The 27068-nt window shown below is 46.2% G+C and overlaps 1 protein-coding gene across 14 annotated transcripts in view; it reads left to right on the top strand.

Moving 5' to 3' along the window:
• Window positions 1-27068, top strand: part of LOC110506206 (neogenin) — a 214967-nt gene that overhangs the window by 47589 nt on the left and 140310 nt on the right. For all 14 annotated transcript variants that reach the window (XM_036981351.1, XM_036981362.1, XM_036981358.1 and 11 more), the window contains exon 2: window positions 17149-17493. In XM_036981351.1, the coding sequence (XP_036837246.1) occupies window positions 17149-17493 (345 nt within the window). The remainder of the gene's footprint in view (window positions 1-17148; window positions 17494-27068) is intronic.

Genomic DNA, 27068 nt, shown 5'->3' with positions numbered 1-27068 from the left:
TTGCGCACACACTACACACGCATACAAGGACAGAAACAGAAGCTAAAAGACTTGCCTGTTGCCTTTCTGGCTGCTAGGTTTAGGAGTCTCCGTTTCTCAGCTCTTATCTCTCCCAGACTGATAAAGGGCATGTAGCTGTAATTCTCTGTGTAAACAAATGAGACATTGTTTTTCTTCTGCTGTGTGAGACACACACTTTCGCACTCTTACGCACCCACACACACTTGCGTGCTCTCTCTCTCTCTCTCTCTCACACACACACAGGTGTTGCTGCTCTGTAGGCCAGTCTGATGCTCCTGAGGGCCTCCCTTCCTGACTGCATTACAAAAAGCCCATTACTCTGAGCGTTGCCACATGGCTGCTCCTTTTACTGGCGATACCATCCACATTAGCATCAACAAAAGCCCTCCGAGCTCCGTGTCTCACTGGCAGACAGGAGGGAGAGCACAGATAAGGCCAGGCAGTGATGAGCATTCAACCTCCCTTTAAAGGGAAGACCTGCTCACACTGCATTGTGGGATAGGTAATCAACAACGGGTCACATGCGCATATTTGTTTCATACCCAGTCTCTACGACAAAGATTGCATTTGTGTGGATGGAGACGGAGACCTTGTGAATATTGCTAATAATGTGCCATATATGCGCGCGCGCACACACACACACACACACACCCCTCCACACACTACTTGCTCTCCGCTCTTTTGTTGTAGCTCCACCATATGAGGCTCCTGAAGGCTCAACGGCATAGTGCTAAAGCAACAAAAGAAAAGTCTGGTTGCTAGAGAACAAAGGGTCAAACAGAGAGGTGTAATGGGGAACAGAGAAGTGGGGGGGTGGGGGATTGACTGAGGAGAGGGGGGTGGGGTGGGGGGTTAAATGCCGGACCCGGCGAGAGAATGTCATTCCAGTGCATCTCAGTGGAACAGGGAGCCCGGCTTTCAGCCTCTGAGAGTGAGATATGATCAGTACAAATAACTCCTGCTAATGACGCGGCGATCCGCTCCGATTCAGGTGCCCTTATCTCTGCATCCTAGCCTGACTTTTACACACACACTCAACCCTCTCTCCACATCTACACAAGGGTACTGGAAAAGGGCACAAGCCACCAGAGGCCTCCCAAGTGTTTGTGAATAGCTCTGGTCTGCTCAGTTTGTTGGGGGCAAAGTATGAGAGGAAATGCGACGTACTGGCCTCTACGTGTTGCTACGCTACTGGCCTCTACGTGTTGCTACGCTACTGGCCTCTACGTGTTGCTACGCTACTGGCCTCTACGTGTTGCTACGCTACTGGCCTCTACGTGTTGCTACGCTACTGGCCTCTACGTGTTGCTACGCTACCGGCCTCTACGTGTTGCCACGCTACTGGCCTCTACATGTTGCAACTCCACTATGGGCCTGGTGCAAGTACTTAAAGGATACGTCTGGGATTTTGTTAATTTATCTACACCCCCAGAGTCAGATGAACTTCTGGATACCATGTCTCTGTCTTTGTCTCTGTGTCCAGTATGAAGGAAGTTGGAGGTAGTTTTGTGAGCCAATGCTAACTAGCGTTAACCATAGACTTCCAGTTATTGTGCTAACGTTAGTTAGTAATTGCTTTAGCGTTAAGTAGCATCTTCCGTCAAACTGCATGCAATGACATAAAAATGTATCCACAAGTTTTAATTTGACTTTAATTCGAATTAGATTTTTGTTGCCAAAATCCTGAAGTATCCCTTTAACCTCTACAACCCCATCTGTCCCCTTTTATTACTGTAGCTTCCTTATATATGGACACCTGTATTACTGTAGCTTCCTTATATATGGACACCTGTATTACTGTAGCTTCCTTATATATGGACACCTGTATTACTGTAGCTTCCTTATATATGGACACCTGTATTACTGTAGCTTCCTTATATATGGACACCTGTATTACTGTAGCTTCCTTATATATGGACACCTGTATTACTGTAGCTTCCTAATATAGAACGCTCTCCCCGACTCCCCCCCGTGAAATGGCCTGGTTATTTTAAGTTATTTGGGGAGCATCCAGTTTCAAGTAAATTAGTAATAGTTCCCCCACTGCTAGTGGAAGCCTTTGATCTGTTTTGTGCTCCAGTATTAAAAGGTTTCCCTCCAAATCGTCAAGAACATGCAGACACCGGCAGCTCTTTTATCAGCGGCCGCTAACAGGGCTGTTCACTCGCTCCCAGGCTTTGAAGCATCGAACACTTCACTCTGAGAAGAACAAAACAGACTAAAAGATGGAGCCTAACACTTTCCCCCCCAGTTACTTCCCAGAAGTAGGTCCCTTCGCTCATCTCTGCAACTCCTCAATGGGCTCGGGAGGGGCAAAGGTTGAGTCATGAGTCCTCCGAAAAACATGACCCGCCTAGCGCACTACTATCAGTAGTGGGCCAATTGTGCGCCATCCTATGGGGCTCCCGGTCGGTTGTGACAGCCTGGGATCGAACCCCAGGCTATAGTGGTGCCTCAGCACTGCGGTGCAGTGCTTTTGACCGCTGCACCACCTAGGACCCATAACCCTTCCCACGTCCTGTGTTGCTTTGTAAGACGAGGAGAAAGCAACCTTCTCTTTTTTTAGGGGCGACGTGAAATGGAAATTGAAATGGTGAAGGTTCTGTACCTCTTCTCAAAGGATGTGTTCCTTTGAAGTGAGTTGGAGATGGGTGGGTGTGCTCATGGAGGAAGAGTTTTTCTTGTATTTAGAGTTCAGTTGCAAGTGAGAGATTATGAAGGTGTTTCCGTTGTTGGTGACATGAAAGGGCTGTGTAGCATAGAGAAGTATTTCTAGACTTTATTGAAGAAAAGTTGATTCCAGTTCATTACTCTTTTCATGCAACATGAATCCATCTCATCTAGTTACGTTTGTCACCGTATTTTGACAGTGAAACCGTTCCGACATTGTAAATTCAATAAGGCATTAGTATTTAAAACCAACGTTGTTAACGACTTGAACATGGACTCTTGTGATTCAGAAACAAAATTCTGCTTTATTTGTTAAAATTACTGGACTTTGTACACTGTGTATATTAACACGGAGTGGAATTAGGATAGTTTTTGTGTCTGGGTGGATAATTGGCATCATTTTAGTTTTTGCCAAGGATTACTGGGAAGACTAGACTACACAGGTCCGCTCTGCGGAAACAGTGGCTGGGTTGAGCAGGGTGAGTTACTGCAGGAACCAGTAGGAGTGGTTGGGTTGAGCAGGGTGAGTTACCACAGGAACCAGTAGGAGTGGTTGGGTTGAGCAGGGTGAGTTACTACAGGAACCAGTACCAGTAGGAGTGGTTGGGTTGAGCAGGGTGAGTTACTACAGGAACCAGTACCAGTAGGAGTGGTTGGGTTGAGCAGGGTGAGTTACCACAGGAACCAGTAGGAGTGGTTGGGTTGAGCAGGGTGAGTTACTACAGGAACCAGTACCAGTAGGAGTGGCTGGGTTGAGCAGGGTGAGTTACTACAGGAACCAGTACCAGTAGGAGTGGTTGGGTTGAGCAGGGTGAGTTATTGCAGGAATCAGTAGGAGTGGTTGGGTTGAGCAGGGTGAGTTACTACAGGAACCAGTACCAGTAGGAGTGGCTGGGTTGAGCAGGGTGAGTTACTACAGGAACCAGTACCAGTAGGAGTGGTTGGGTTGAGCAGGGTGAGTTACTGCAGGAACCAGTAGGAGTGGTTGGGTTGAGCAGGGTGAGTTACTACAGGAACCAGTACCAGTAGCAGTGGCTGGGTTGAGCAGGGTGAGTTACTACAGGAACCAGTAGGAGTGGTTGGGTTGAGCAGGGTGAGTTATTGCAGGAACCAGTAGGAGTGGTTGGGTTGAGCAGGGTGAGTTACTACAGGAACCAGTACCAGTAGGAGTGGCTGGGTTGAGCAGGGTGAGTTACTACAGGAACCAGTACCAGTAGGAGTGGTTGGGTTGAGCAGGGTGAGTTATTGCAGGAATCAGTAGGAGTGGTTGGGTTGAGCAGGGTGAGTTACTACAGGAACCAGTACCAGTAGGAGTGGCTGGGTTGAGCAGGGTGAGTTACTACAGGAACCAGTACCAGTAGGAGTGGCTGGGTTGAGCAGGGTGAGTTACTACAGGAACCAGTGGGAGTGGCTGGGTTGAGCAGGGTGAGTTACTACAGGAACCAGTAGGAGTGGTTGGGTTGAGCAGGGTGAGTTACTACAGGAACCAGTAGGAGTGGCTGGGTTGAGCAGGGTGAGTTACTGCAGGAACCAGTGGGAGTGGCTGGGTTGAGCAGGGCGAGTTACTACAGGAACCAGTAGGAGTGGTTGGGTTGAGCAGGGTGAGTTACTACAGGAACCAGTAGGAGTGGCTGGGTTGAGCAGGGTGAGTTACTGCAGGAACCAGTGGGAGTGGCTGGGTTGAGCAGGGCGAGTTACTACAGGAACCAGTAGGAGTGGTTGGGTTGAGCAGGGTGAGTTACTACAGGAAACAGTAGGAGTGGTTGGGTTGAGCAGGGTGAGTTACTGCAGGAAACAGTAGGAGTGGTTGGGTTGAGCAGGGTGAGTTACTGCAGGAAACAGTAGGAGTGGTTGGGTTGAGCAGGGTGAGTTACTACAGGAAACAGTAGGAGTGGTTGGGTTGAGCAGGGTGAGTTACTGCAGGAAACAGTAGGAGTGGTTGGGTTGAGCAGGGTGAGTTACTGCAGGAAACAGTAGGAGTGGTTGGGTTGAGCAGGGTGAGTTACTGCAGGAAACAGTAGGAGTGGTCAGGCTGTTCACACCACTGCTGCAGCTGGCCACCACTTCCATTCCTGAGTATTATGGTTAAATCTTTCCTGAACTTTCAGAGGACTTGCCAGAACCTACCAAACTATAGCACAGAGGAACAATTGGCGGAAACCCAATCTTTGAAATCCAATGCTGACAAATTGCCCGGTGGTTGACTTTGCAAGGCATACTGGACCGTATAGATTTTTTTCCTCTTTGTGTGTATGATTGTGTAGGAGCAGGGGCGAAGAGAATGCAATATTGTGTTTAATTAAATAATTCATAGGATATCTCATAACAGGCACATAATGTTCCTTGGTATTGAGAGAAAAAGTCAAGATAAATGTTCTTTCCTTTGTCATCTATGGTTGTTCTGGGGGAGAGGAGAAACTCTGCCCCAGTATGTGGATCCCTCTTCCTGGCCAAGTCCTCTCGATGCCCAGCACATATTTTATGGTTTTATCAAGTCCTATGAATCACCAAGCTCACTAAAAGGAAATCACGAGATCTGAGAAAAGCAATTTTTATGATTTATTCCAGGAAAGCTACATATTTCCCAAATCTCTATGGAAATTAGGCCTATCTGCCAACACATAATTGCTGTTTTGCACCTTAATGGCAAAATGATCAACATTTGTACCCATGTTCAGGAGTATTCTACATTGGATATTTGTTTGTTTGCAAGTGACGACTAAACTGCATTGTTTAGACCAATCAGGTTGGTTCTCGTCTGAGGTGTCTGTTATTGGGGTTTGAACCAAAAGGTCTGTAGGAAGCTCTGCCGACCCAGACGGTAACCCAGGGGAGAATAAAACAGATCAGAGCTGTCGATTGGCCCTTCTAGCTGACAGGTTAATGAATGGAGAGGGCAGATCTGAAGGTAGTCACGCTGAGCAGGCCTGCAGTGATAGGCCTGTAGTTCAGACAGAGCCACTACCCTCCACACCCCCTTGCCCCCCCACTGAGTCTGCTACTCCCAGCCCTGAAGGATACCCTTTATTTATTCATCCAGTTGGTTCTTTCACGCGGGGCCACCTTGGGGCAAATTTAATTGTGCACCGTCTGGGCTTTCGTTTGTCTCTCGGTCTCTGTCTCTCACACAATGGATTTCTTTGGATGGCACTTCACTGTCACAAAAGGCTAGGGAAACAATGAATTCCACCGTGTCCGTCTTGCATTTGTTGAAGATGTAATGATACCTTTGCCTGATGGCGTTGTCTGGGGCTGGTTAAAAGTGCCCTGTTCTGTCGTGTCTGACAGCTTGTCCCAGAGTCCTCCTTTTACATTTAAAAAAACCCCTAAAATATAGCAGATAATTGCGTCTGTTGCCATAGTACTCTTGAGTCAGAGGTCAGGGCTGTAGCAGTAACATTAAAGTAGTTGTTTTTATAGTCTTTCTGTTGGAAGGGTTGTCAGACTCTTACACACCGGGCCTTGTTCAATCAACAGTACCCCTGCTCTGTTTGAGGCTCATGGTTGTCACTAACCTGTCCTTCAGCATTTCGTAGTGGGCCCACTGTGATGGCTGAGGAAGCAGAGGAAGAATGAGGCTTATTCAGGGTGGTTAATTAGCTTGTCCAGTGGAGGTGAGAAGTGCTTCAGTCAGAGGAATGAGCCGGTTGTTTGAAATGAACAGGATACCACAGGGATTTGCTATCTGGGAGAGACAGATTTACCTAATCCTGCCAACAGCAGTCCTCTCTCTCCTCTCGCTTTCACTTTCTCCACCATACCACACTTATTTTCACTCTCCCCACACCCGCCCAGACACTCTCCTCTCCTGCTGCACACAGTCATCAAACACATTTGTGTCAGCCTCACTTCATTGACTAGCTCCTGGTGGGTTCCTCCCTATAGCCAGAGGATGAATCCTCTCCCAGCACTGATAGAAATGTGTTGCCTGCCGCGCGCGCCCTAGCCCGGCGGAGGCCCGGCGGCGCGCCCTAGCCCGGCGGAGGCCCGGCGGAGGCCCGGCGGCGCGGCCACATGCTTGTTGTCATCCCTGCTGCTCCCCAGATAAATTGGCCTTGTATACTGGGATTTACAACACCTCAGGCTAAAACTGCAAATGAAAAGATTATAGTTTATTCATCATCAAACTAGTCTTGAAACAGTACAACATGTTGATTAAATACCGTATAGTGGACCCAATTGTAGCACTGTTAAAGACACTAGTTTACTGAGCCATGTTCCAATTTTTGTTTCTTAAAATCTTCCTGTAAAAGTTTTTTCCCCTGCACAGCTGATGTAGTCACTGTGACCCAAGGCAGAAAGCGAACCAGCAGTGTTTTCAAACCGCCGGGGTCCGGTGGTTCGCCTCTTTTTGCCTGTAAGTAGGATGACAGAGCACCGCGAGCCGTGAGAATTGGATCCTTCCTTTCAATCTGCCAGCTGAGCCGGTGCCAACCAAGGCAGTAAAGCTGGTGTGGCCGGCCATACCAATCATTCTGTCCAGCCTTTTTATTGCTTGGTCTCCCCCACCCCTCAACAGCTATCAGAACATCCAGCTGGATCTAACGGTCAACGGGTCACATCCCCAGTACCAAACCCAGGCAGGCCTGGCATTGTTCCTGTCAGAGGGTTCACAGGGAAGGAAAGTAAAGTGGGCACATTATAGCTCCTTGAGAAGCGCTGGAGGACAGGAAAGAACCTCCTGTACGGCAACAGTGGAGATCAATTCCATTTCTGTCCCTTTTCTTGTATTTAGGAAATTTGATCATTTTGCTGATGGCAAATACTCCCCACAGTGTAAGTTATCTTTGAGTGGAAGACTTACATAAAAAAATATATATATATTTAGCTAGGCAAGTCAGTTAAGAACAAACTCTTATTTAGATGACGGCCTACCAAAAGGCCTCCTGCAGGGACGGGCTGAGATTAAGAATCCATAAATATAGGACAAAACGCACATCACGACAAGACACAACACTACATAAAGAGACCGAGACGACAACACAGCATGGTAGCAACACAACATGGCAGCAGGCCAGCAGCACAACATGGTAGCAGGACAAAACATGGTACAAACATTATTGGGCACAGACAACAGCACAAACGGCAAGAAGGTAGAGACAACAATACATCAGGCGACGCAGCCACAACTGTCAGTAAGAGTGTCCATGATTGAGTCTTTGAATGAAGAGATGGAGATAAAACTGTCAGTAAGAGTGTCCATGATTGAGTCTTTGAATTAAGAGATGGAGATAAAACTGTCAGTAAGAGTGTCCATGATTGAGTCTTTGAATGAAGAGATGGAGATAAAACTGTCAGTAAGAGTGTCCATGATTGAGTCTTTGAATGAAGAGATGGAGATAAAACTGTCAGTAAGAGTGTCCATGATTGAGTCTTTGAATGAAGAGATGGAGATAAAACTGTCAGTAAGAGTGTCCATGATTGAGTCTTTGAATGAAGAGATGGATATAAAACTGTCAGTAAGAGTGTCCATGATTGAGTCTTTGAATGAAGAGATGGAGATAAAACTGTCAGTAAGAGTGTCCATGATTGAGTCTTTGAATGAAGAGATGGATATAAAACTGTCAGTAAGAGTGTCCATGATTGAGTCTTTGAATGAAGAGATGGAGATAAAACTGTCAGTAAGAGTGTCCATGATTGAGTCTTTGAATGAAGAGATGGAGATAAAACTGTCAGTAAGAGTGTCCATGATTGAGTCTTTGAATGAAGAGATTGAGATAAAACTGTCAGTAAGAGTGTCCATGATTGAGTCTTTGAATGAAGAGATTGAGATAAAACTGTCAGTAAGAGTGTCCATGATGGAGTCTTTGAATGAAGAGATTGAGATAAAACTGTCAGTAAGAGTGTCCATGATTGAGTCTTTGAATGAAGAGATTGAGATAAAACTGTCAGTAAGAGTGTCCATGATTGAGTCTTTGAATGAAGAGATTGAGATAAAACTGTCAGTAAGAGTGTCCATGATTGAGTCTTTGAATGAAGAGATTGAGATAAAACTGTCAGTAAGAGTGTCCATGATTGAGTCTTTGAATGAAGAGATCCCGCTTGAGTGTTTTTTTGCAGCTCGTTCCAGTCACTAGCTGCAGCAAACTGAAGAGGAGCGACCCAGGGATGTGTGCGCTTTGGGGATCTTTTAACAGAATGTGGCTGGTAGAACGGGTGTTGTATGTGGAGGATGAGTGCTGCAGTAGATATCTCAGATAGGGGGGAGTGAGGCCTAAGAGGGTTTTATAAATAAGCATCAACCAGTGGGTCTTGCGACAGGTATACAGAGATGACCAGTTTACAGAGGAGTATAGAGTGCAGTGATGTGTCCTATAAGGAGCATTGGTGGCAAATCTGATGGCCGAATGGTAAAAAACATCTAGCCGCTCGAGCTGACCCTTACCTACCGATCTATAAATTACATCTCTGTAATCTAGCATGGGTAGGATGGTCATCTGAATCAGGGTTAGTTTGGCCGCTGGGGTGAAAGAGGAGCGATTACGATAGAGGAAACCAAGTATAGATTTAACTTAAGCCTGCAGCTTGGATATGTGCTGAGAGAAGGACAGTGTGCCATCTAGTCATACTCCCAAGTACTTGTATGAGGTAGTAAGCTCTAAACTGAGGTAGTAATCACACTGTTGGGGAGAGGGGCATTCTTCACACACTTGGTGTGTGGCTGTTTTGTGTCCAGTGAGTTGGGGGGGTAATCTAACATGGCAGGTTCTAAATATTTTTTTCATGAGACTTCTCTCATTTTATCCATTGTCACAGCTACAGCTCTACCCTCCTAATAAAATGTGTTTTTTTTCACTCATCTCTTATTGACAGAACTTCTATCTAGTCAGTCAGTGACTACAGGTGAACGTCAGGCTCAGTTAATCGTCTGTTAGTCATCTGCACCACAGGCTTTATAGAGGACAGGTCTGTTGTCTATTTACAGCTACTCAACTACCAACTACTCTATATAGCCACACTTCTAAGCGTTTGTTTGTTCGCTCATAGAGAACCTTTTTTATTTTTTGAAACAGCCATTTTGGTTTCAATGGACATCTGATTCAGTCTGAGGAGCTATAAGCCGTACCACTACCCTCCTGCTGGAAAGACAAACCCTCCCCCCTCATAGGTTTGCTCTCCAGATCACTGTTATTTCCCCACGTGTTTCCTGGTGACAGATGGGCTTGAAAACGAGTGGGATGGAGAGATGAAGGGGAGTCTGTGAAGAGGGAGGTGGCCAGACATGAAAGGGGGAGAGAGAGCGAGAGAGGGGCATTTCCAGCCTGACTAAAGAGACTGACACAGTGGGCGGAGGGACAAAGAGAGAAGAGGGAGGAAGGTGTAGAAATGTAGAAAGAGACGAGAAAGAAGAAACTGACTTCTGTTTATCTGTAGCTGCAGACCTTTCTCCTCTTATTACCAGGCATATTTCACATGTATATTCCTATATTCACCAGTCCTTACTGTTATAAAGGATATTTTCTTGGAGCGTGTTAATTTAGCTGAAGGTCAGTGTGCTGACTCAATAAAGCAATACCATGTGGTGGATATTAGATGCTAACAAAGGGCAGTGTGACAATTTTCAAACCTCGTACCAACTATCTGTACAGTATACCAGGCCATTGAACTAGACTTCTGTTTTATTTGTACAAATACTGTGTTATTAATTTTTTTTTACAAAATTGCTCCGACGGGAAATCCTTCCCAAACTGAGACGGGGAGGGCCTTTGTGGAGAGATGTTATGTTTGAGAACTCTTTCTCTCCTCTCTCGCCCTCTGTCTCTCAGGACATTCAATTCAAAGGGCTTTATTGGTAAGGGATATATCTGTTTACATTTCCCAAGAAAATGGAATAGACCATGAACAAAAGGGAATTGTAAAAGGGAAACATTAATTAACATTATATTCTTTTAAAACTTTTGAGTGTAGACATTTCAAATGTTATATTATTGGCTATGTACAGTGTTGTAACAATGAGCAAGTAAGTAGGGGGGGGGGGGTCTTTGTGGGGCGGGTTAGAGACCGTCTGATTTTCTCTGGATTTCGACATGACTTTGAGAGGTTCACCTTGGTAGCTGATAAGTATGAAACATTATCTGTTCTGTCAAGAATTTATCAGAGGCCTATTTTCCTTTTTTCATGATTAAACCAGGCAGTGATGCTGTTTGATGCGAATAAGCCCACCGTTGATATGAGCAGATCTCCTCCATGTTAAATAGCCTCGACGTAGATTCTCCATCCTTGAGCTGATTAGTGTGTCACTTTAACTGACCTGACTTTGTGCCATCAAGGTCCTTCAGTTACCTTGTAAAAGCCCAACCTAAACACTACTCTGCTGAGTGAGAAGTGCACTTATAACCAAATATTATCCTGTGAACACCGCTCATACACACACACACACACACACACACACACACACACACACACACACACACACACACACACACACACACACACACACACACACACACACCCCTTCTCAGCCTTGTAATGTCCCTGAAAGCATTTCTCAAACAGCAGCATTCAAGCATTTTTCAGCATCGGCACACGGGCCTAGTGATGTAGCACATCCATCGGTGTGAATCCACTCCTCTCCCATTCACCCGCTCGGGGAGAAAGGGGTGCCTATCAGGACACTGCCGTAAGCCGCGCTTCCAATCCCAAACCCTTTCTGACTGCTAAGTAAAGTGGATTTGGGAAACAGCGGGACCGAGGTAACAGCCCATACTTATCAAGCAGACAACCTCATTTTCTCCCCTCTGCTCCCGGCTTGGCCAGGGCTGCAGACAGTCCATGTTTTCAAGACGAACGGTGGGCCCCACAACGCAGGGCAGAATAGATTAGACCTCGCTGCCTGTAATGCGGTTTCCTTCTGACACCTCCCATCCCTGCCCATAACACTCCTCCCCCCTGTAACTCCACAGCTGTGTGAAATGAAACTATTTCAGCACAGAACGATTTCAGGGCCCAATGAAGCCCTGGCATAACGATTGGTTGTAGTCCATAGGCATTGGAAGAGTATATACGTTTGTTGTTCACTAGCTTCTCTCTGTGTTCTCAAGTAAACAATGGAGGAATAGTCTGTGGCCCTGCAGATATCAAGATATCTGTGGATTAAAATAACACAACTCTCTTCACTGGAAGAAACACATTCTCTGACTTTGTTTGCAACTCAAACATGAGGAAAGTGTTGCATCTTTTTGGCAACGACAAGTTCAGTAGTGTGTGCAACTCTCTTCTCTTTTTCCAGGTATTCCTTTGGGATTCAGTTATGAAAGCCAAAGTTAAGTTTGCCTCCGGTTGTCAAAGATTGAGACTTTTCTCTTGTAGAAGTTTTGATGGTAGAGGTGCCTTTTTTGTGTAGTTTCAAATGTAGTTTGTTGGCCTTGTTGTTGGTAGGACTCTCTCCCTGGCTGAGATGATCTTGTCCTCGAGTCTCTTCTTCTTTCTCTCCTTAACCCCACGGGGTCGTCCTCTCCTCTTCTACATCCACCTGCTTCTTAACCACTCTCTCCCTGGCTGAGATGATCTTGTCCTCGAGTCTCTTCTTCTTTCTCTCCTTAACCCCACAGGGTCGTCCTCTCCTCTCCTACATCCACCTGCTTCTAAACCACTCTGTCCACTGGCTGAGATGATCTTGTCCTCGAGTCTCTTCTTTCTCTCCTTAACCCCACGGGGTCGTCCTCTCCTCTCCTACATCCACCTGCTTCTTAACCACTCTCTCCCTGGCTGAGATGATCTTGTCCTCGAGTCTCTTCTTCTTTCTCTCCTTAACCCCACGGGGTCGTCCTCCCCTCTCCTACATCCACCTGCTTCTTAACCACTCTGTCCTCTGGCTGTAGACTGCACGGCCTCCTGGGTTTTGTTGGACAAATATCTCTAAAACATTCATCCCCTCCATATTTGTTGCACTTTCAAAATGTGAAACTGCTGTTGTCAACTCTGATATTCATTGGGAGATAGAATTGGCCTGGTTTCATCTTTTATCTGCTGTGTTTGGATTTGTAATGTTGTTTCTCAAACATTTGCTCATTAACCTTTAATGATAACCAAAAAACACTGAAATTCTGGCTGCACTGTAAATAGGATTTTTAAAGTTGGTTGAAAAAATGCTTACGGCTCAAGTCTATTCCCGTCTCATGGCTTTGTGCGGTGTTGTAATCCCTATGGGTCTCAGTAAGGGTGTACTGTAGACAGTTGTAAAATGTTGTTCACCCTGAGCACTGTGGTAATAGCACTGAACATACACACATTGTAAACCAACAGGAGATACAAGAAGATTCATGATGTTTATACTGGGGGGTGTGTGTTTATAATGGGGGGGCTGATGGGTTTCCAAACCTGGTTTATGTATTTAGTTTATAGTGAAGCGCTCAGTGTCTTCACACTCTGTGATAAGCTGGCCTGCAAATATCAACTCTGTGCAGATGCTACTACGAAGACTTTTCATCACCTGGACTTACCTCGCTTCAAGCCAGCCACGTGATCCACTGATAGGCCTGCACGTCCATCCACCGCTGCCAGGCTAGCCACAGAGCAGGGCGCATCCACCGCTCTCCATCCACCGCTGCCAGGCTAGCCACAGAGCAGGGCGCTGTTGTGTAGCGAGCTAGCCACAGAGGAGGGCGCTGTTGTGTAGCGAGCTAGCCACAGAGCAGGGCGCTGTTGTGTAGCGAGCTAGCCACAGAGCAGGGCGCTGTTGTGTAGCGAGCTAGCCACAGAGCAGGGCGCTGTTGTGTAGCGAGCTAGCCACAGAGCAGGGCGCTGTTGTGTAGCGAGCTAGCCAGCCACAGAGCAGGGCCCTGTTGTGTAGCGAGCTAGCCACAGAGCAGTGCCCTGTTGTGTAGCGAGCTAGCCACAGAGCAGGGCCCTGTTGTGTAGCGAGCTAGCCACAGAGCAGGGCGCCGTTGTGTAGCGAGCTAGCCACAGAGCAGTGATGGCTGCTGTATTGCTCCAGCCTCTGCATCAGCAGAGCGTTGGCCACGAGATGAATGACCCTGGATTTTTAATTTATTTTTATTTCACCTTTATTTAACCAGGTAGGCTAGTTGAGAACAAGTTCTCATTTACAACTGCGACCTGGCCAAGATAAAGCATAGCAGTGTGAACAGACAACAACAGAGTTACACATGGAGTAAACAATAAACAAGTCAATAACACAGTAGAAAAAAAAAAAAAAAAAGAGTCTATATACATTGTGTGCAAAAGGCATGAGAAGGTAGGTGAATAATTACAATTTAGCAGATTAACACTGGAGTGATAAATGATCAGATGGTCATGTGGAGGTAGAGATACTGTTGTGCAAAAGAGCAGAAAAGTAAATAAATAAAAACAGTATGGGGATGAGGTAGGTAAATTGGGTGGGCTATTTACTGATGGATTGAGTGTGTCAAAGGAAGAGGCAGCTTGTGGTCCAGCCCCACTCCAGTCGCTTTGCTCTGCTGACTAGGGATGTTGTGTGTCTGTGCTTTAAAGCATATGGTCAGCCAATTTGACACCATCGCCCTTAGAATACGCCTCGGCAGAGCCCTCTCTCTTCCACTGCTCCTGCTTCAAAGCTGCTAAAGGCGGTCATTTTGTCTCAAACGGTGTGATTTGGACCCCCAGAGCCCAGCTTCCCCAACTGTTCCAACAGCAGCTGAAGACGGAGATGATTAAGCGTGTGATGGTGCTCGAGGCCTGCTGGAGAGGACAAGTCCCAATGCAGTAGCTCCACACAGGTCTCTCTCCATCTGTCTCACAAGCCAACATATAAATACACAACCTGCTGTTGTGCCACAGTCACAGGCCTGTCCATTATAGACACACAGGTCCGTTAGACCTATTGATGTGGTGTGATCAACCTCTTGCTACAGTAAGGAGCTTTTAAGACCACAGTCTCCATATATGTTATGACGGAACATGTGTATCTCCTTTCAGGAAGTTTAGTATTTTGCTTTCCATAGTTTCTCCCCAATGGTCTTTCTAAGAGAAGAGATTCTGTCTTAACACTTAGAATAAATGGAAAAGAGAGAGCAAGCGGGAAAGACAGAGCCAGTCTCATCTTATCTGTTGTCTGTAGCTTGTGAGGTGTAGAAATTGCTCTCTGTGTTGCTTGTCCTATGAGCTACGTGTTGCTCGGTCTGTCTGCGTGCTACGTGTTGCTCGGTCTGTCTGCGTGCTACGTGTTGCTCGGTCTGTCTGCGCGCTACGTGTTGCTCGGTCTGTCCGCGTGCTACGTGTTGCTCGGTCTGTCCGCGTGCTACGCGTTGCTCGGTCTGTCCGCGTGCTACGTGTTGCTCGGTCAGTCTGCGTGCTACGTGTTGCTCGGTCAGTCTGCGTGCTACGTGTTGCTCGGTCAGTCTGCGTGCTACGTGTTGCTCGGTCAGTCTGCGTGCTACGTGTTGCTCGGTCAGTCTGCGTGCTACGTGTTGCTCGGTCTGTCTGCGTGCTACGTGTTGCTCGGTCTGTCTGCGTGCTACGTGTTGCTCGGTCTGTCTGCGTGCTACGTGTTGCTCGGTCTGTCTGCGTGCTACGTGTTGCTCGGTCTGTCTGCGTGCTACGTGTTGCTCGGTCTGTCTGCGTGCTACGTGTTGCTCGGTCTGTCTGCGTGCTACGTGTTGCTCGGTCTGTCTGCGTGCTACGTGTTGCTCGGTCTGTCTGCGTGCTACGTGTTGCTCGGTCTGTCTGCGTGCTACGTGTTGCTCGGTCTGTCTGCGTGCTACGTGTTGCTCGGTCTGTCTGCGTGCTACGTGTTGCTCGGTCTGTCTGCGTGCTACGTGTTGCTCGGTCTGTCTGCGTGCTATGTGTTGCTCGGTCTGTCTGCGTGCTACGTGTTGCTCGGTCTGTCTGCGTGCTACGGTGTTGCTCGGTGTGTCTGCGTGCTACGAGTTGCTTGTCCTATGTTGCTCTGCATGTGTTCACTGCTCATTGTTAAAAATGAATTACCCCTTTTTCTCCCCAACTTCGTGATATTGGTAGTTAGTCTTGCGTCCTCCAAAACACGACCTACCAAGTTGTACTGCTTCTTGACACAATGCTTGCTTAACCCGGTAGCCAGCCATACCAATGTTTTGGAGGAAACACTGTACACCTGGCGACCGTGTCAGCGTGCATTGTGTCCGGCCTGCCACAGGAGTTGCTAGTGCGACGCTGGGCCAAACCCAGGCCCAAACCCAGGCGACGCTGGGCCAAACCCTCCCCTATCCCAGGCGACGCTGGGCCAATTGTGCGCCACCTCATGGGTCTTCGGGTCGCGGCCGGCTGCAACACAGCCTGGGATCGAACCAGGGTCTGTAGTGACGCAGCTAGCACTAAGTTGGAGTGCCTCAGACCCCGGGGCCACTCGGTAGGCCCCCACTGGACATTGTTAGTCTGTGCTGTTATTGTAATACTTTTTAATAACCTGCCCAGGGACTTGCTATTGAAAATGATCCGGCTGGCTAAAACAGTCACTTTTACTGAAACGTTGATTTAATGTGCACTGTCCCTGTAAAAATAAACTCAATAAGTCAATAGAAGAATCTATTTGTTTTAGTTTAGGGTTACCTGGCTGCAGTGAAGGGGACTGAGCGGCCATATTGCCTCTAATGAATACCATGTATAACTTCTCCATGGGAACGCGACGGGTGCAACTGGAGCTTTGAGAGAGAGAAATTACCCCCAGAAGATAAATGGCAGAACTGATGTTGCGATCATACCACAGACCTGGTAACTCTCCCTCCTTTCCTCCTCTCCTGAGATGTCACCTCCTTGGAACATAACGGCATCTTTTAAACTACATTGAACATGCAGACACTTATTTTAATGCTGTTCGTTGCGTTAAAACTGGTTTCAGAATCCTTTAATTATTCTGTTTCTCACCCCTGCAGAACTGATAATTGTGGGTATTTATCTAAACAATACCACTGTGTGACTCTGGGTGAATGTGTGAATTATTTATGAGGGCAAATGCAGAGCAATTGTTGTCAGTGAGGTTTACCATTACGCAGGGATAAATGGCTGGAAGAAAGCCTTCCAACACCTTCCTTTCCCTTCTCATTAAAGCACTTTTGCAGGGAGAGGGACTTGGGAACGGGATGAGATTTGTCTCTGCCTTGCCTCTTGCCAGTGAATTCTTGTGGGCTGGTTTTGGCTGTGGGTTGTCGTGAACTAGCAGGAAGACATTTTGTACTGAATTTGACATTGATTAGTTTGTGTTCAGATCTGTTTTGTACTGTCTGTTTTAAGCTTCAGTTATGAATATAGAATGTATGAGTCAGTAATTGTGTTTTGTGTGAGTCGGTGATGGTTTTGAAATGTGACTTAGTGATTGATTTGAAGTGGAATAGCAGGTGAACAGAGGTCACAGCCTAAATCTAACTGAAAATACCTGAGTTATTGTTCTAGGGCCGATACTGTTTTGCTTCCTGTCAAAGGCTGTTCAAGTCAACAAGAACGTACTGCCATAGTTGTAATTAAACATACTAACTCCAACCCCTCTTCCTCTCTCCTCTCCAGGCACGGCGGCGAGGCCCTTCAGCCCCTTCTGGTTCTCAGTGGAGCCGTGGGACACACTGGCTGTGAGAGGTGCCCCAGCACTGCTCAACTGCTCAGCGCACAGCGGAGACCCTGCCTCAGAGCCCACTGCGCCCCAGGCCCGTGTGGAGTGGAAGAAGGATGGAACCTTCCTGAGCCTGGCGCCAGACGACGGGCGGCGACGTGTCCTGCCTGACGGCTCGCTGCTCATCTCTAGCGTGGTGCACTCCAAGCACAACAAGCCCGACGAGGGCACGTACCAGTGTGTGGCCACCATCGACAGCCTGGGAACCATCGCCAGCCGAACCGCCCGCCTCACCGTGGCAGGTAGGACCCATACACAGGACACATATAATACTGGGTTCTATTTCATTCTCTGGGTAAGACTGAGGAGGGAGAGAGGGAGTTGAAAGTCAGCAATAAATGATGTATGTAATGAGTGAGGAAGAGATTGAAGAAGAGGGACTGGCATACAGTGTAAATTAAAGTGCACTAATTGATCCAGGCTGACCACATTACCAGTCCTAAGAACACAGCACTGAGAAAAGGCCTCTGTTGTGAAACTCTGTTGTCCAACTGTGGTATTGGTGCTTATTTTGCTGCACTGTCTCAAACATGAGGGGGGGGTCTGGTTGTGATGTCGCTGTGGGCTCTGCAAGCTGCAGGGCTGTACAATGTGACCTTGTTTCATTTAGGTGAGAGAGCCGAGCAGAGCAGCAGGGATTATTAGGTGTTTGAGCTGGGTCTTGCCCCGAAATTCAATTTGCAGGCGGAGGAGCGCAGGAATGCAATTATGTTCTCCCTCAGCCCTGTTATGTTGGAGAGGGGGGTGTGGACGACTGGAGAGGGCCTTCATCTTCGACTCCGCCAGAGTAGCCTTCTCAGGTGTGGGTGTGAAGTCACTCTCACGGTCGATCTCTGACTGCATGTGTTATCATAACCTTTGGAGCTAATGAGCTCGACTTCGTTGAGGAGAGCGGACGACCGTTGGACGGTAGAAAAACGGCTCTACTACAGCAGTGTTTCCCAACCAGGGCTGCCTGGCCTATCTACAGGGGCTGCCTGGCCTATCTACAGGGGCTACCTGTCCAATCCTCAGGGAGTACTAGGACCCCCGGGGTTACCTGGCCTATCTACAGGGGGTACTAGGACCCCTGGGGTTACCTGGCCTATCTACAGGGGGTACTAGGACCCCTGGGGTTACCTGGCCTATCTACAGGGGGTACTAGGACCCCTGGGGTTACCTGGCCTATCCACAGGGGGTACTAGGACACCTGGGGTTACCTGGCCTATCCACAGTGTGTCTAGGACCCCCTTGGGGTACCTAGCCTATCCACAGGGGGTACTAGGGCGCTTGGGGGGTACCTGGCCTATCCACAGGGGCTACTAGGACCCCTGGGGGTGCCTAGCTTCAGGGGCTACATGGACCCCTGGGGGTGCCTGGCCTATCCACGGGGGCTACTATGACCCCTGGGGGTGCCTGGCATATCCTCAGGAGGTACTCTAGGCAGAGCAGAATTCAGTTGGTGCTACAGTAACCGAAAAGATTGAACCACTGTACTACATTACCCATTCCATGTGGAACATTTCCTGTTTTATCACAGTGAAGACTGTTCTACCTAGTGTCTGTTCTACCTAGTGTCTGTTCTACCTAGTGTCTGTTCTACCTAGTGTCTGTTCTACCTAGTGTCTGTTCTACCTAGTGTCTGTTCTACCTAGTGTCTGTTCTACCTAGTGTCTGTTCTACCTAGTGTCTGTTCTACCTAGTGTCTGTTTTACCTAGTGTCTGTTCTACCTAGTGTCTGTTTTACCTAGTGTCTGTTTTACCTAGTGTCTGTTTTATCACAGTGAAGACTGTTCTACCTAGTGTCTGTTTTACCTAGTGTCTGTTTTATCACAGTGAAGACTGTTCTACCTAGTGTCTGTTTTACCTAGTGTCTGTTTTACCTAGTGTCTGTTTTACCTAGTGTCTGTTTTATCACAGTGAAGACTGTTCTACCTAGTGTCTGTTTTACCTAGTGTCTGTTTTACCTAGTGTCTGTTTTACCTAGTGTCTGTTTTACCTAGTGTCTGTTTTACCTAGTGTCTGTTTTACCTAGTGTCTGTTTTACCTAGTGTCTGTTTTACCTAGTGTCTGTTTTACCTAGTGTCTGTTTTACCTAGTGTCTGTTTTACCTAGTGTCTGTTTTACCTAGTGTCTGTTTTATCACAGTGAAGACTGTTCTACCTAGTGTCTGTTTTACCTAGTGTCTGTTTTACCTAGTGTCTGTTTTACCTAGTGTCTGTTTTATCACAGTGAAGACTGTTTTACCTAGTGTCTGTTTTACCTAGTGTCTGTTTTACCTAGTGTCTGTTCTACCTAGTGTCTGTTTTACCTAGTGTCTGTTTTACCTAGTGTCTGTTTTACCTAGTGTCTGTTTTACCTAGTGTCTGTTTTATCACAGTGAAGACTGTTCTACCTAGTGTCTGTTTTACCTAGTGTCTGTTTTATCACAGTGAAGACTGTTCTACCTAGTGTCTGTTTTACCTAGTGTCTGTTTTATCACAGTGAAGACTGTTCTACCTAGTGTCTGTTTTATCACAGTGAAGACTGTTTTACCTAGTGTCTGTTCTACCTAGTGTCTGTTTTACCTAGTGTCTGTTTTACCTAGTGTCTGTTTTATCACAGTGAAGACTGTTCTACCTAGTGTCTGTTTTACCTAGTGTCTGTTCTACCTAGTGTCTGTTTTACCTAGTGTCTGTTTTATCACAGTGAAGACTGTTCTACCTAGTCTGTTTTACCTAGTCTGTTTTACCTAGTGTCTGTTCTACCTAGTGTCTGTTCTACCTAGTGTCTGTTCTACCTAGTGTCTGTTTTACCTAGTGTCTGTTTTACCTAGTGTCTGTTCTACCTAGTGTCTGTTTTACCTAGTGTCTGTTTTACCTAGTGTCTGTTTTACCTAGTGTCTGTTTTACCTAGTGTCTGTTTTATCACAGTGAAGACTGTTCTACCTAGTGTCTGTTCTACCTAGTGTCTGTTTTACCTAGTGTCTGTTCTACCTAGTGTCTGTTTTATCACAGTGAAGACTGTTCTACCTAGTATCTGTTTTACCTAGTGTCTGTTTTATCACAGTGAAGACTGTTCTACCTAGTATCTGTTTTACCTAGTGTCTGTTTTATCACAGTGAAGACTGTTCTACCTAGTGTCTGTTTTACCTAGTGTCTGTTTTATCACAGTGAAGACTGTTCTACCTAGTGTCTGTTTTACCTAGTGTCTGTTTTATCACAGTGAAGACTGTTCTACCTAGTGTCTGTTTTACCTAGTGTCTGTTTTATCACAGTGAAGACTGTTCTACCTAGTGTCTGTTTTACCTAGTGTCTGTTTTATCACAGTGAAGACTGTTCTACCTAGTGTCTGTTCTACCTAGTGTCTGTTTTACCTAGTGTCTGTTTTATCACAGTGAAGACTGTTCTACCTAGTGTCTGTTTTACCTAGTGTCTGTTTTACCTAGTGTCTGTTCTACCTAGTGTCTGTTTTACCTAGTGTCTGTTTTACCTAGTGTCTGTTTTATCACAGTGAAGACTGTTCTACCTAGTATCTGTTTTACCTAGTGTCTGTTTTATCACAGTGAAGACTGTTCTACCTAGTGTCTGTTTTACCTAGTGTCTGTTTTATCACAGTGAAGACTGTTCTACCTAGTGTCTGTTTTACCTAGTGTCTGTTTTACCTAGTGTCTGTTTTACCTAGTGTCTGTTTTACCTAGTGTCTGTTTTACCTAGTGTCTGTTTTACCTAGTGTCTGTTTTACCTAGTGTCTGTTTTACCTAGTCTGTTTTACCTAGAGTCTGTTCCACCTAGTGTCTGTTCTTTCTACCTAGTCTCTGTCAAAGGTTGCTTTCTAATCTATACTGCTGAAGAGGCTACCTGAAAGCATTCATTCCGTGATGGTTTTAGCCTATAGAATTGCCGCTGTGATCCAATGACACATGCATGATATGTCATTGTCTTTAGGCCTTTCAATGTTAACACTGTGATGCGATGGGACACTGAATAAACAATGGCGTCAGATGACTTGACATTGTTTGCAGCCCGCGGAAGGTGTGTGTGTCCACAGCTATCCCCTACTCCACTCGATCACATGGACTGACCAGGCACTATCATCATGGGAAATCTCCTGACCTATCAGGTCACACTGCCGCATCAAAATAATCAACCTCAAGAGAGCGTGCATGTCTGCGTGTGTGTGTCTGCGTGTGTGTGTGTGTGTGTGTGTGTGTGTGTGGCTTCATGGTATCTGGTGTAGTCTGACTCTGTACAGCCATCCATCAATCTGTGTCAGTGTGGTCAGTGCATGTTTTATGTAGACAGCAGCACTCTGAGGGAAAAGGCCTAGGATCAGGTCCTGCTATAAAACGATACAACCACAGAGTCAATGAGATTCACCCGGGTCAACTGTTATGGGATTTAAATCCATTTTACAGAGGCCTAGAGCTGGGCTATATCTACTACTTGTCCTTGCAAAGGCATAGAGCTGGGCTACATCTCCTACTTGTCCTTACAGAGGTATAGAGCTGGGCTACATCTCCTACTTGTCCTTAGAGGCATAGAGCTGGGCTACATCTCCTACTTGTCCTTACAGAGGTATAGAGCTGGGCTACATCTCCTACTTGTCCTTAGAGGCATAGAGCTGGGCTACATCTCCTACTTGTCCCACATACAGTGCCCGCTGTAATTATTCGGACAGATGAGGCATTTTGGACTCTATACTCCAAAACTTTGGATTTAAAATCAATGGCTATGAAGTTCAAGTGCAGACTGTCAGCTTTAATTTGAGAGTTTTTCCATCCATGTCAGGTGAACTGTTTAGAAAGGACACTTTCCAACATTTTGTACACAGTCCCCACATTTATAGGGAGTCAAAGTATTGGGACAAATTCACTTATGTGTATTAAAGTAGTGAAAATGTTGTATTTGGCCGCATATTAATATAATGCAATGACTACATCAGGCTTGTGACTCTACACATCTGTTGGATCATTTGCTGGTTTTGGTTGTTTCAGATTATTTGGTGCCCAGTAGAAATGAATGGTAAATAATGCATTGTTATTTTTTTTATTGTAAATAAACATGTTTCTAAACTCTTCTACATTAATGTGGATACTACCATGATTACGGATAATCCAGAATGAATCGTGAATAATGATGAGTGAGAAAGATACACGCACAAATATACCCCCAGGACATGCTAGCCTCTCACCATTACAATAACAGGGAGGTTAGCATTTTATATCATACCCCCAAGACATGCTACCCTCTCACCATTACAACAACAGGGGAGGTTAGCATTTTATATCATACCCCCAAGACATGCTACCCTCTCACCATTACAATAACAGGGGAGGTTAGCATTTTATCATACCCCCAAGACATGCTACCCTCTCACCATTACAATAACAGGGGAGGTTAGCATTTTATATCATACCCCCAAGACATGCTAGCCTCTCACCATTACAATAACAGGGGAGGTTAGCATTTTATATCATACCCCCAAGACATGCTACCCTCTCACCATTACAATAACAGGGGAGGTTAGCATTTTATATCATACCCCCAAGACATGCTACCCTCTCACCATTCCAATTACAGGGGAGGTTAGCATTTTATATCATACCCCCAAGACATGCTACCCTCTCACCATTACAATAACAGGGGAGGTTAGCATTTTATATCATACCCCCAAGACATGCTACCCTCTCACCATTACAATAACAGGGGAGGTTAGCATTTTTGTGGGGTATGATATTTGTGCGTCTAACGTTCTCACTCATCATTATTATCTGTAATCGTGGTAGCATCCACATTTTTGGCTTGCATGCAGACACACACACATCCTGCCCACGTCGCCCAATGATCAGTCTCCAGCTGGCTGTCAGGTTGGCAATAGAAAGGTTAATTGCGATGTGGCGGGAGCAAGCCATTACAGTGGAGAACGGCCTGGAAATGGGGTCGTGGGTGCGACCTCTGAGATGTAATGGCGATAGCGGGCGCGGCACGCTGACAAATGCAGGGAGTAATATCAGTGATTGATGGGAGGAAGGCATGTCATTCCCCTGATCCCTCTAGAGAAGTATTTGCTTCAATACCCCACCCCCCTCCTGTCTGTCTGTCTGTCCTCTCTCATCTCTCCCACTCTAGTTTAGGGCTGGGCGATATGGCCAAAATATATCACTGTATTTAAAAAAAAAAAAGAAGACGGTATTTGACTTTTGTTTTTGAATAATAAAAGTTGTACATTTGCTTTGAGTAGTGAGCGACACTAGGGGTGGCAAGTGATTTCAATGAGTCTTTGTCCATTCTGATTGTTTTATATTGTTCAATTCAACCCAAACTCATTTTCAGTATTATCATACGTTTCCTGCACTCATTTGACACAACTTCTACACTGCCATGTAGGGCTGCACGATATGGGCAGACAAGGCATTCATTTTAACCAAATGTTGCATTTGCGATTTGACTTGTAATTTAGAGCTAAACACTTGGGTGAACTGTTGGAATCATGGAAATGGAATGATTATTCTAATTCTATAGTTAAAATAAAATAGTGGGCACTTTAACTAGTGTGGTTTGACATGAAAATGAAAAATGCCAGGGAGGAGTTATTGTCACAGGGTAGGAACCAAAGTGTTGATAAGTGTTCACTAGAGAGCTACATTGAATGTTTTCTCTTAGCTGCTTCATGTAGCTAACGTATTCCTCTTTTATTTAGAAGATACTGTTGCACAAACAACATGCTGATTTACGTCTACGCCATCACTGGTATTATCAGGCTGTATAGAAAAGTATGTTTGTTCTGACTCATGTATTATCTAGCTAGCATTAATAAATGCCCAACTTTAGGCCCAACTTTCTAAGAAAAGACAAACTAGCTGTTTGCAGATGTAAGAAACACAAACTAATAGTGTCATTACAGAACGCTAGTGGATTAATATTAAGAACAGCGTATCACTTTTAACAAAGCAAAGTTAAAAAAAACTAAACCAATCTGTGCATCAATACTGGTATATCGTAAAATATGGTATTATACGGTATATCACCCAGCGCTACTCTAGTTTCACTCCCTCACACCATTCTCTCACTCTACCCCTCCCACCATTCTCTCACTGTACCCCTCACACCATTCTCTCATTCTACCCCTCACACCATTCTGTCTCTCATGCTACCCCTCACACCATTCTGTTTCTCTACCCCTCACCATTCTTTCACTCTATCCATCACACCATTCTAGTTTTCATCATTCCCATCCCTCTCCACCATCCTTCTTTTTTCTCATTCCCCCTGTTTAATTTTTTTTATTTATTTAAATTGAACCTTTATTTAAATAGGCAAGTGAGTTAAGAACAAATTCTTATTTACATTGATGGCCGGTACAGTAGGTTAACTGCCTTGTTCAGGGGTACAGTGGGTTAACTGCCTTGTTCAGGGGTACAGTGGGTTAACTGCCTTGTTCAGGGGAACAGTGGGTTAACTGCCTTGCTCAGGGGAACAGTGGGTTAACTGCCCTGCTCAGGGGAACAGTGGGTTAACTGCCTTGTTCAGGGGAACAGTGGGTTAACTGCCTTGTTCAGGGGAACAGTGGGTTAACTGCCTTGTTCAGGGGAACAGTGGGTTAACTGCCTTGTTCAGGGGAACAGTGGGTTAACTGCCTTGTTCAGGGGAACAGTGGGTTAACTGCCTTGTTCAGGGGAACAGTGGGTTAACTGCCTTGTTCAGGGGTACTGTGGGTTAACTGCCTTGTTCAGGGGAACTGTGGGTTAACTGCCTTGTTCAGGGGTACAGTGGGTTAACTGCCTTGTTCAGGGGAACAGTGGGTTAACTGCCTTGTTCAGGGGTACAGTGGGTTAACTGCCTTGTTCAGGGGAACAGTGGGTTAACTGCCTTGTTCAGGGGTACAGTGGGTTAACTGCCTTGTTCAGGGGTACAGTGGGTTAACTGCCTTGTTCAGGGGTACAGTGGGTTAACTGCCTTGTTCAGGGGAACAGTGGGTTAACTGCCTTGTTCAGGGGCAGAACAACATATGTTTTACCTTGTCAGCTTGGGGATTCGATCCAGCAACCTTTCGGTTACAGGCCCAACGCTCTAACCACTAGGCGGCCTGCCGCCCCTGTTCTCCCCTCTATTTCTGTTTCTTCGTGTGTGTGTGTGTGTGTGTGTGTGTGTGTGGATAGAAGTCATAGCCACACACACAGATGGGGGTGGATTATAGCGTCCCTTGGCTAGGCAGCGTCATGTATTCAGCCTACAAGAGAGGGAGGGGAGCGAGAGGAGGGGGGGGGAGCGAGAGGGGGGGGGGGGGGGGGGGGGGGGTGTAGGGAGAGTGAGAGGGGGACAGGAGGAGGAGAGGGAGGGGAGAGGCAATAAGGCGGGGTGTGAGACTCCAGTAATGAGAATCCCTTCTCGCCCTGCCTAGTCTGCTCCCACACATCCTCCCTGCTCTCCGCCACAACGCCAGACTCTCTTTGAACTCATCCCCTTGAGACTGCTTTAGGTGAGCCGCTCAGCCGCACCCCACCACAGAACAACGGGGGCACCCCAAAAGGAGACCTAATCTCTCTGTCCCGGTCCACCTTCCCTCTCTTGTCGATTTATTTTTATTTTTTATACCCCTTCTTGGTCGTCCCAGAAAATGGAATGATCACTCTTAGTTACTGTCACTCCTCGACCATGAGATTACAAAGGGACAGTCAGAGACACTTGTCAGTGTTGTTCAACATCCTCCCTGCCTTAGAGATGGTTACCACCCCCTACAGGAGTCGAAGCTGTAAGGTATAAAAACACGACTGTGTAATTTCTGTCATATTTATTACACATTTAGTGAGCTCGCAGATTTTAATCGATTTTGGAAAAAATGTAAGTATTTAGGGGGGTCTTGTGCAGGTTCTTTGACTCGTGAGATTCTTGAATATTTTTTTTCTGTATTTCTTTGAATCCCTTGTCTGTCCCTGGGAGGTGGCACTTCCAAAATGGTGGCCAACCGAGGTAATACTTGTATTGCTGGAAGCTTCTTTAGTGTTCAACTAGGACAGGCAATTATACACACACATACACCTCCCTCTACTCTCATACCAGTGACCTACCATCTCAGAGGGGTCTGAGCTATTCCCTGAGCTGTCCACATCCCTCCCTCTCAATCAATCAGCTTTTCCTCTCTTTCTCTCTCTCCCCCTCTCTCTCCCTCTCTCTCTCTATACCCCTCTCTACCTCTCTCCCTCTATATCTCTCTCTATACCTCTACCTCTCTCTCTATATATACCTCTACCTCCCTCTCTCTCTTTACCTCCCTCTCTCTACATCTACCTCTACCTTCTCACTCACTCAATTTGGGAGCAACACATCGTAGCTGCCTCACACAGCCCCATTTCACAGTTCCACAGAGACTGTCCCCAAGTCATCAAACACAACACAATAAACAAACCGTGGTGAATCCTCCCAATCACTACTGCAGCCCCCAGTGAAACGCACCACTAAGGATTCAGAATATGAACCACCACAGAAATCCCACACTCCTCCTTAAAGATGCTCTATGCAGAAATCACTCCATTTCCTGGTTGCTAAAATTCTAGTAGTTTGTCTAATTTCAGTGTGTTAATAAACAAGCATTCATTGTGTAAGGAATCATTGTACCATCTAAACCGCTGTGAAGTATATTTTACACAACCAGATATTGTATTTTCAGCTGTTTGAAACTGGTGAACAAAACCCAATGTAAAAGATGCAAAAACCAAACTTCAGAACGGGAAGCATAGAAATAGCACACACAGAACACATCTACCGCTTCTTAGTCTTGCTTTCAACGGGAATGAAAGATCTATAACTCACATTTCTATGTGAATTTGGTCATATCGCCCGAAAAAGTTCTACATTGT

Source organism: Oncorhynchus mykiss, chromosome 6 (genome assembly GCF_013265735.2).
Source record: "Oncorhynchus mykiss isolate Arlee chromosome 6, USDA_OmykA_1.1, whole genome shotgun sequence".
Classification (NCBI taxonomy): Eukaryota; Metazoa; Chordata; class Actinopteri; order Salmoniformes; family Salmonidae; genus Oncorhynchus; species Oncorhynchus mykiss.
The sequence above is the reverse complement of the archived record's forward strand: the minus strand, read 5'-3'. Positions and strand labels throughout refer to the sequence as shown.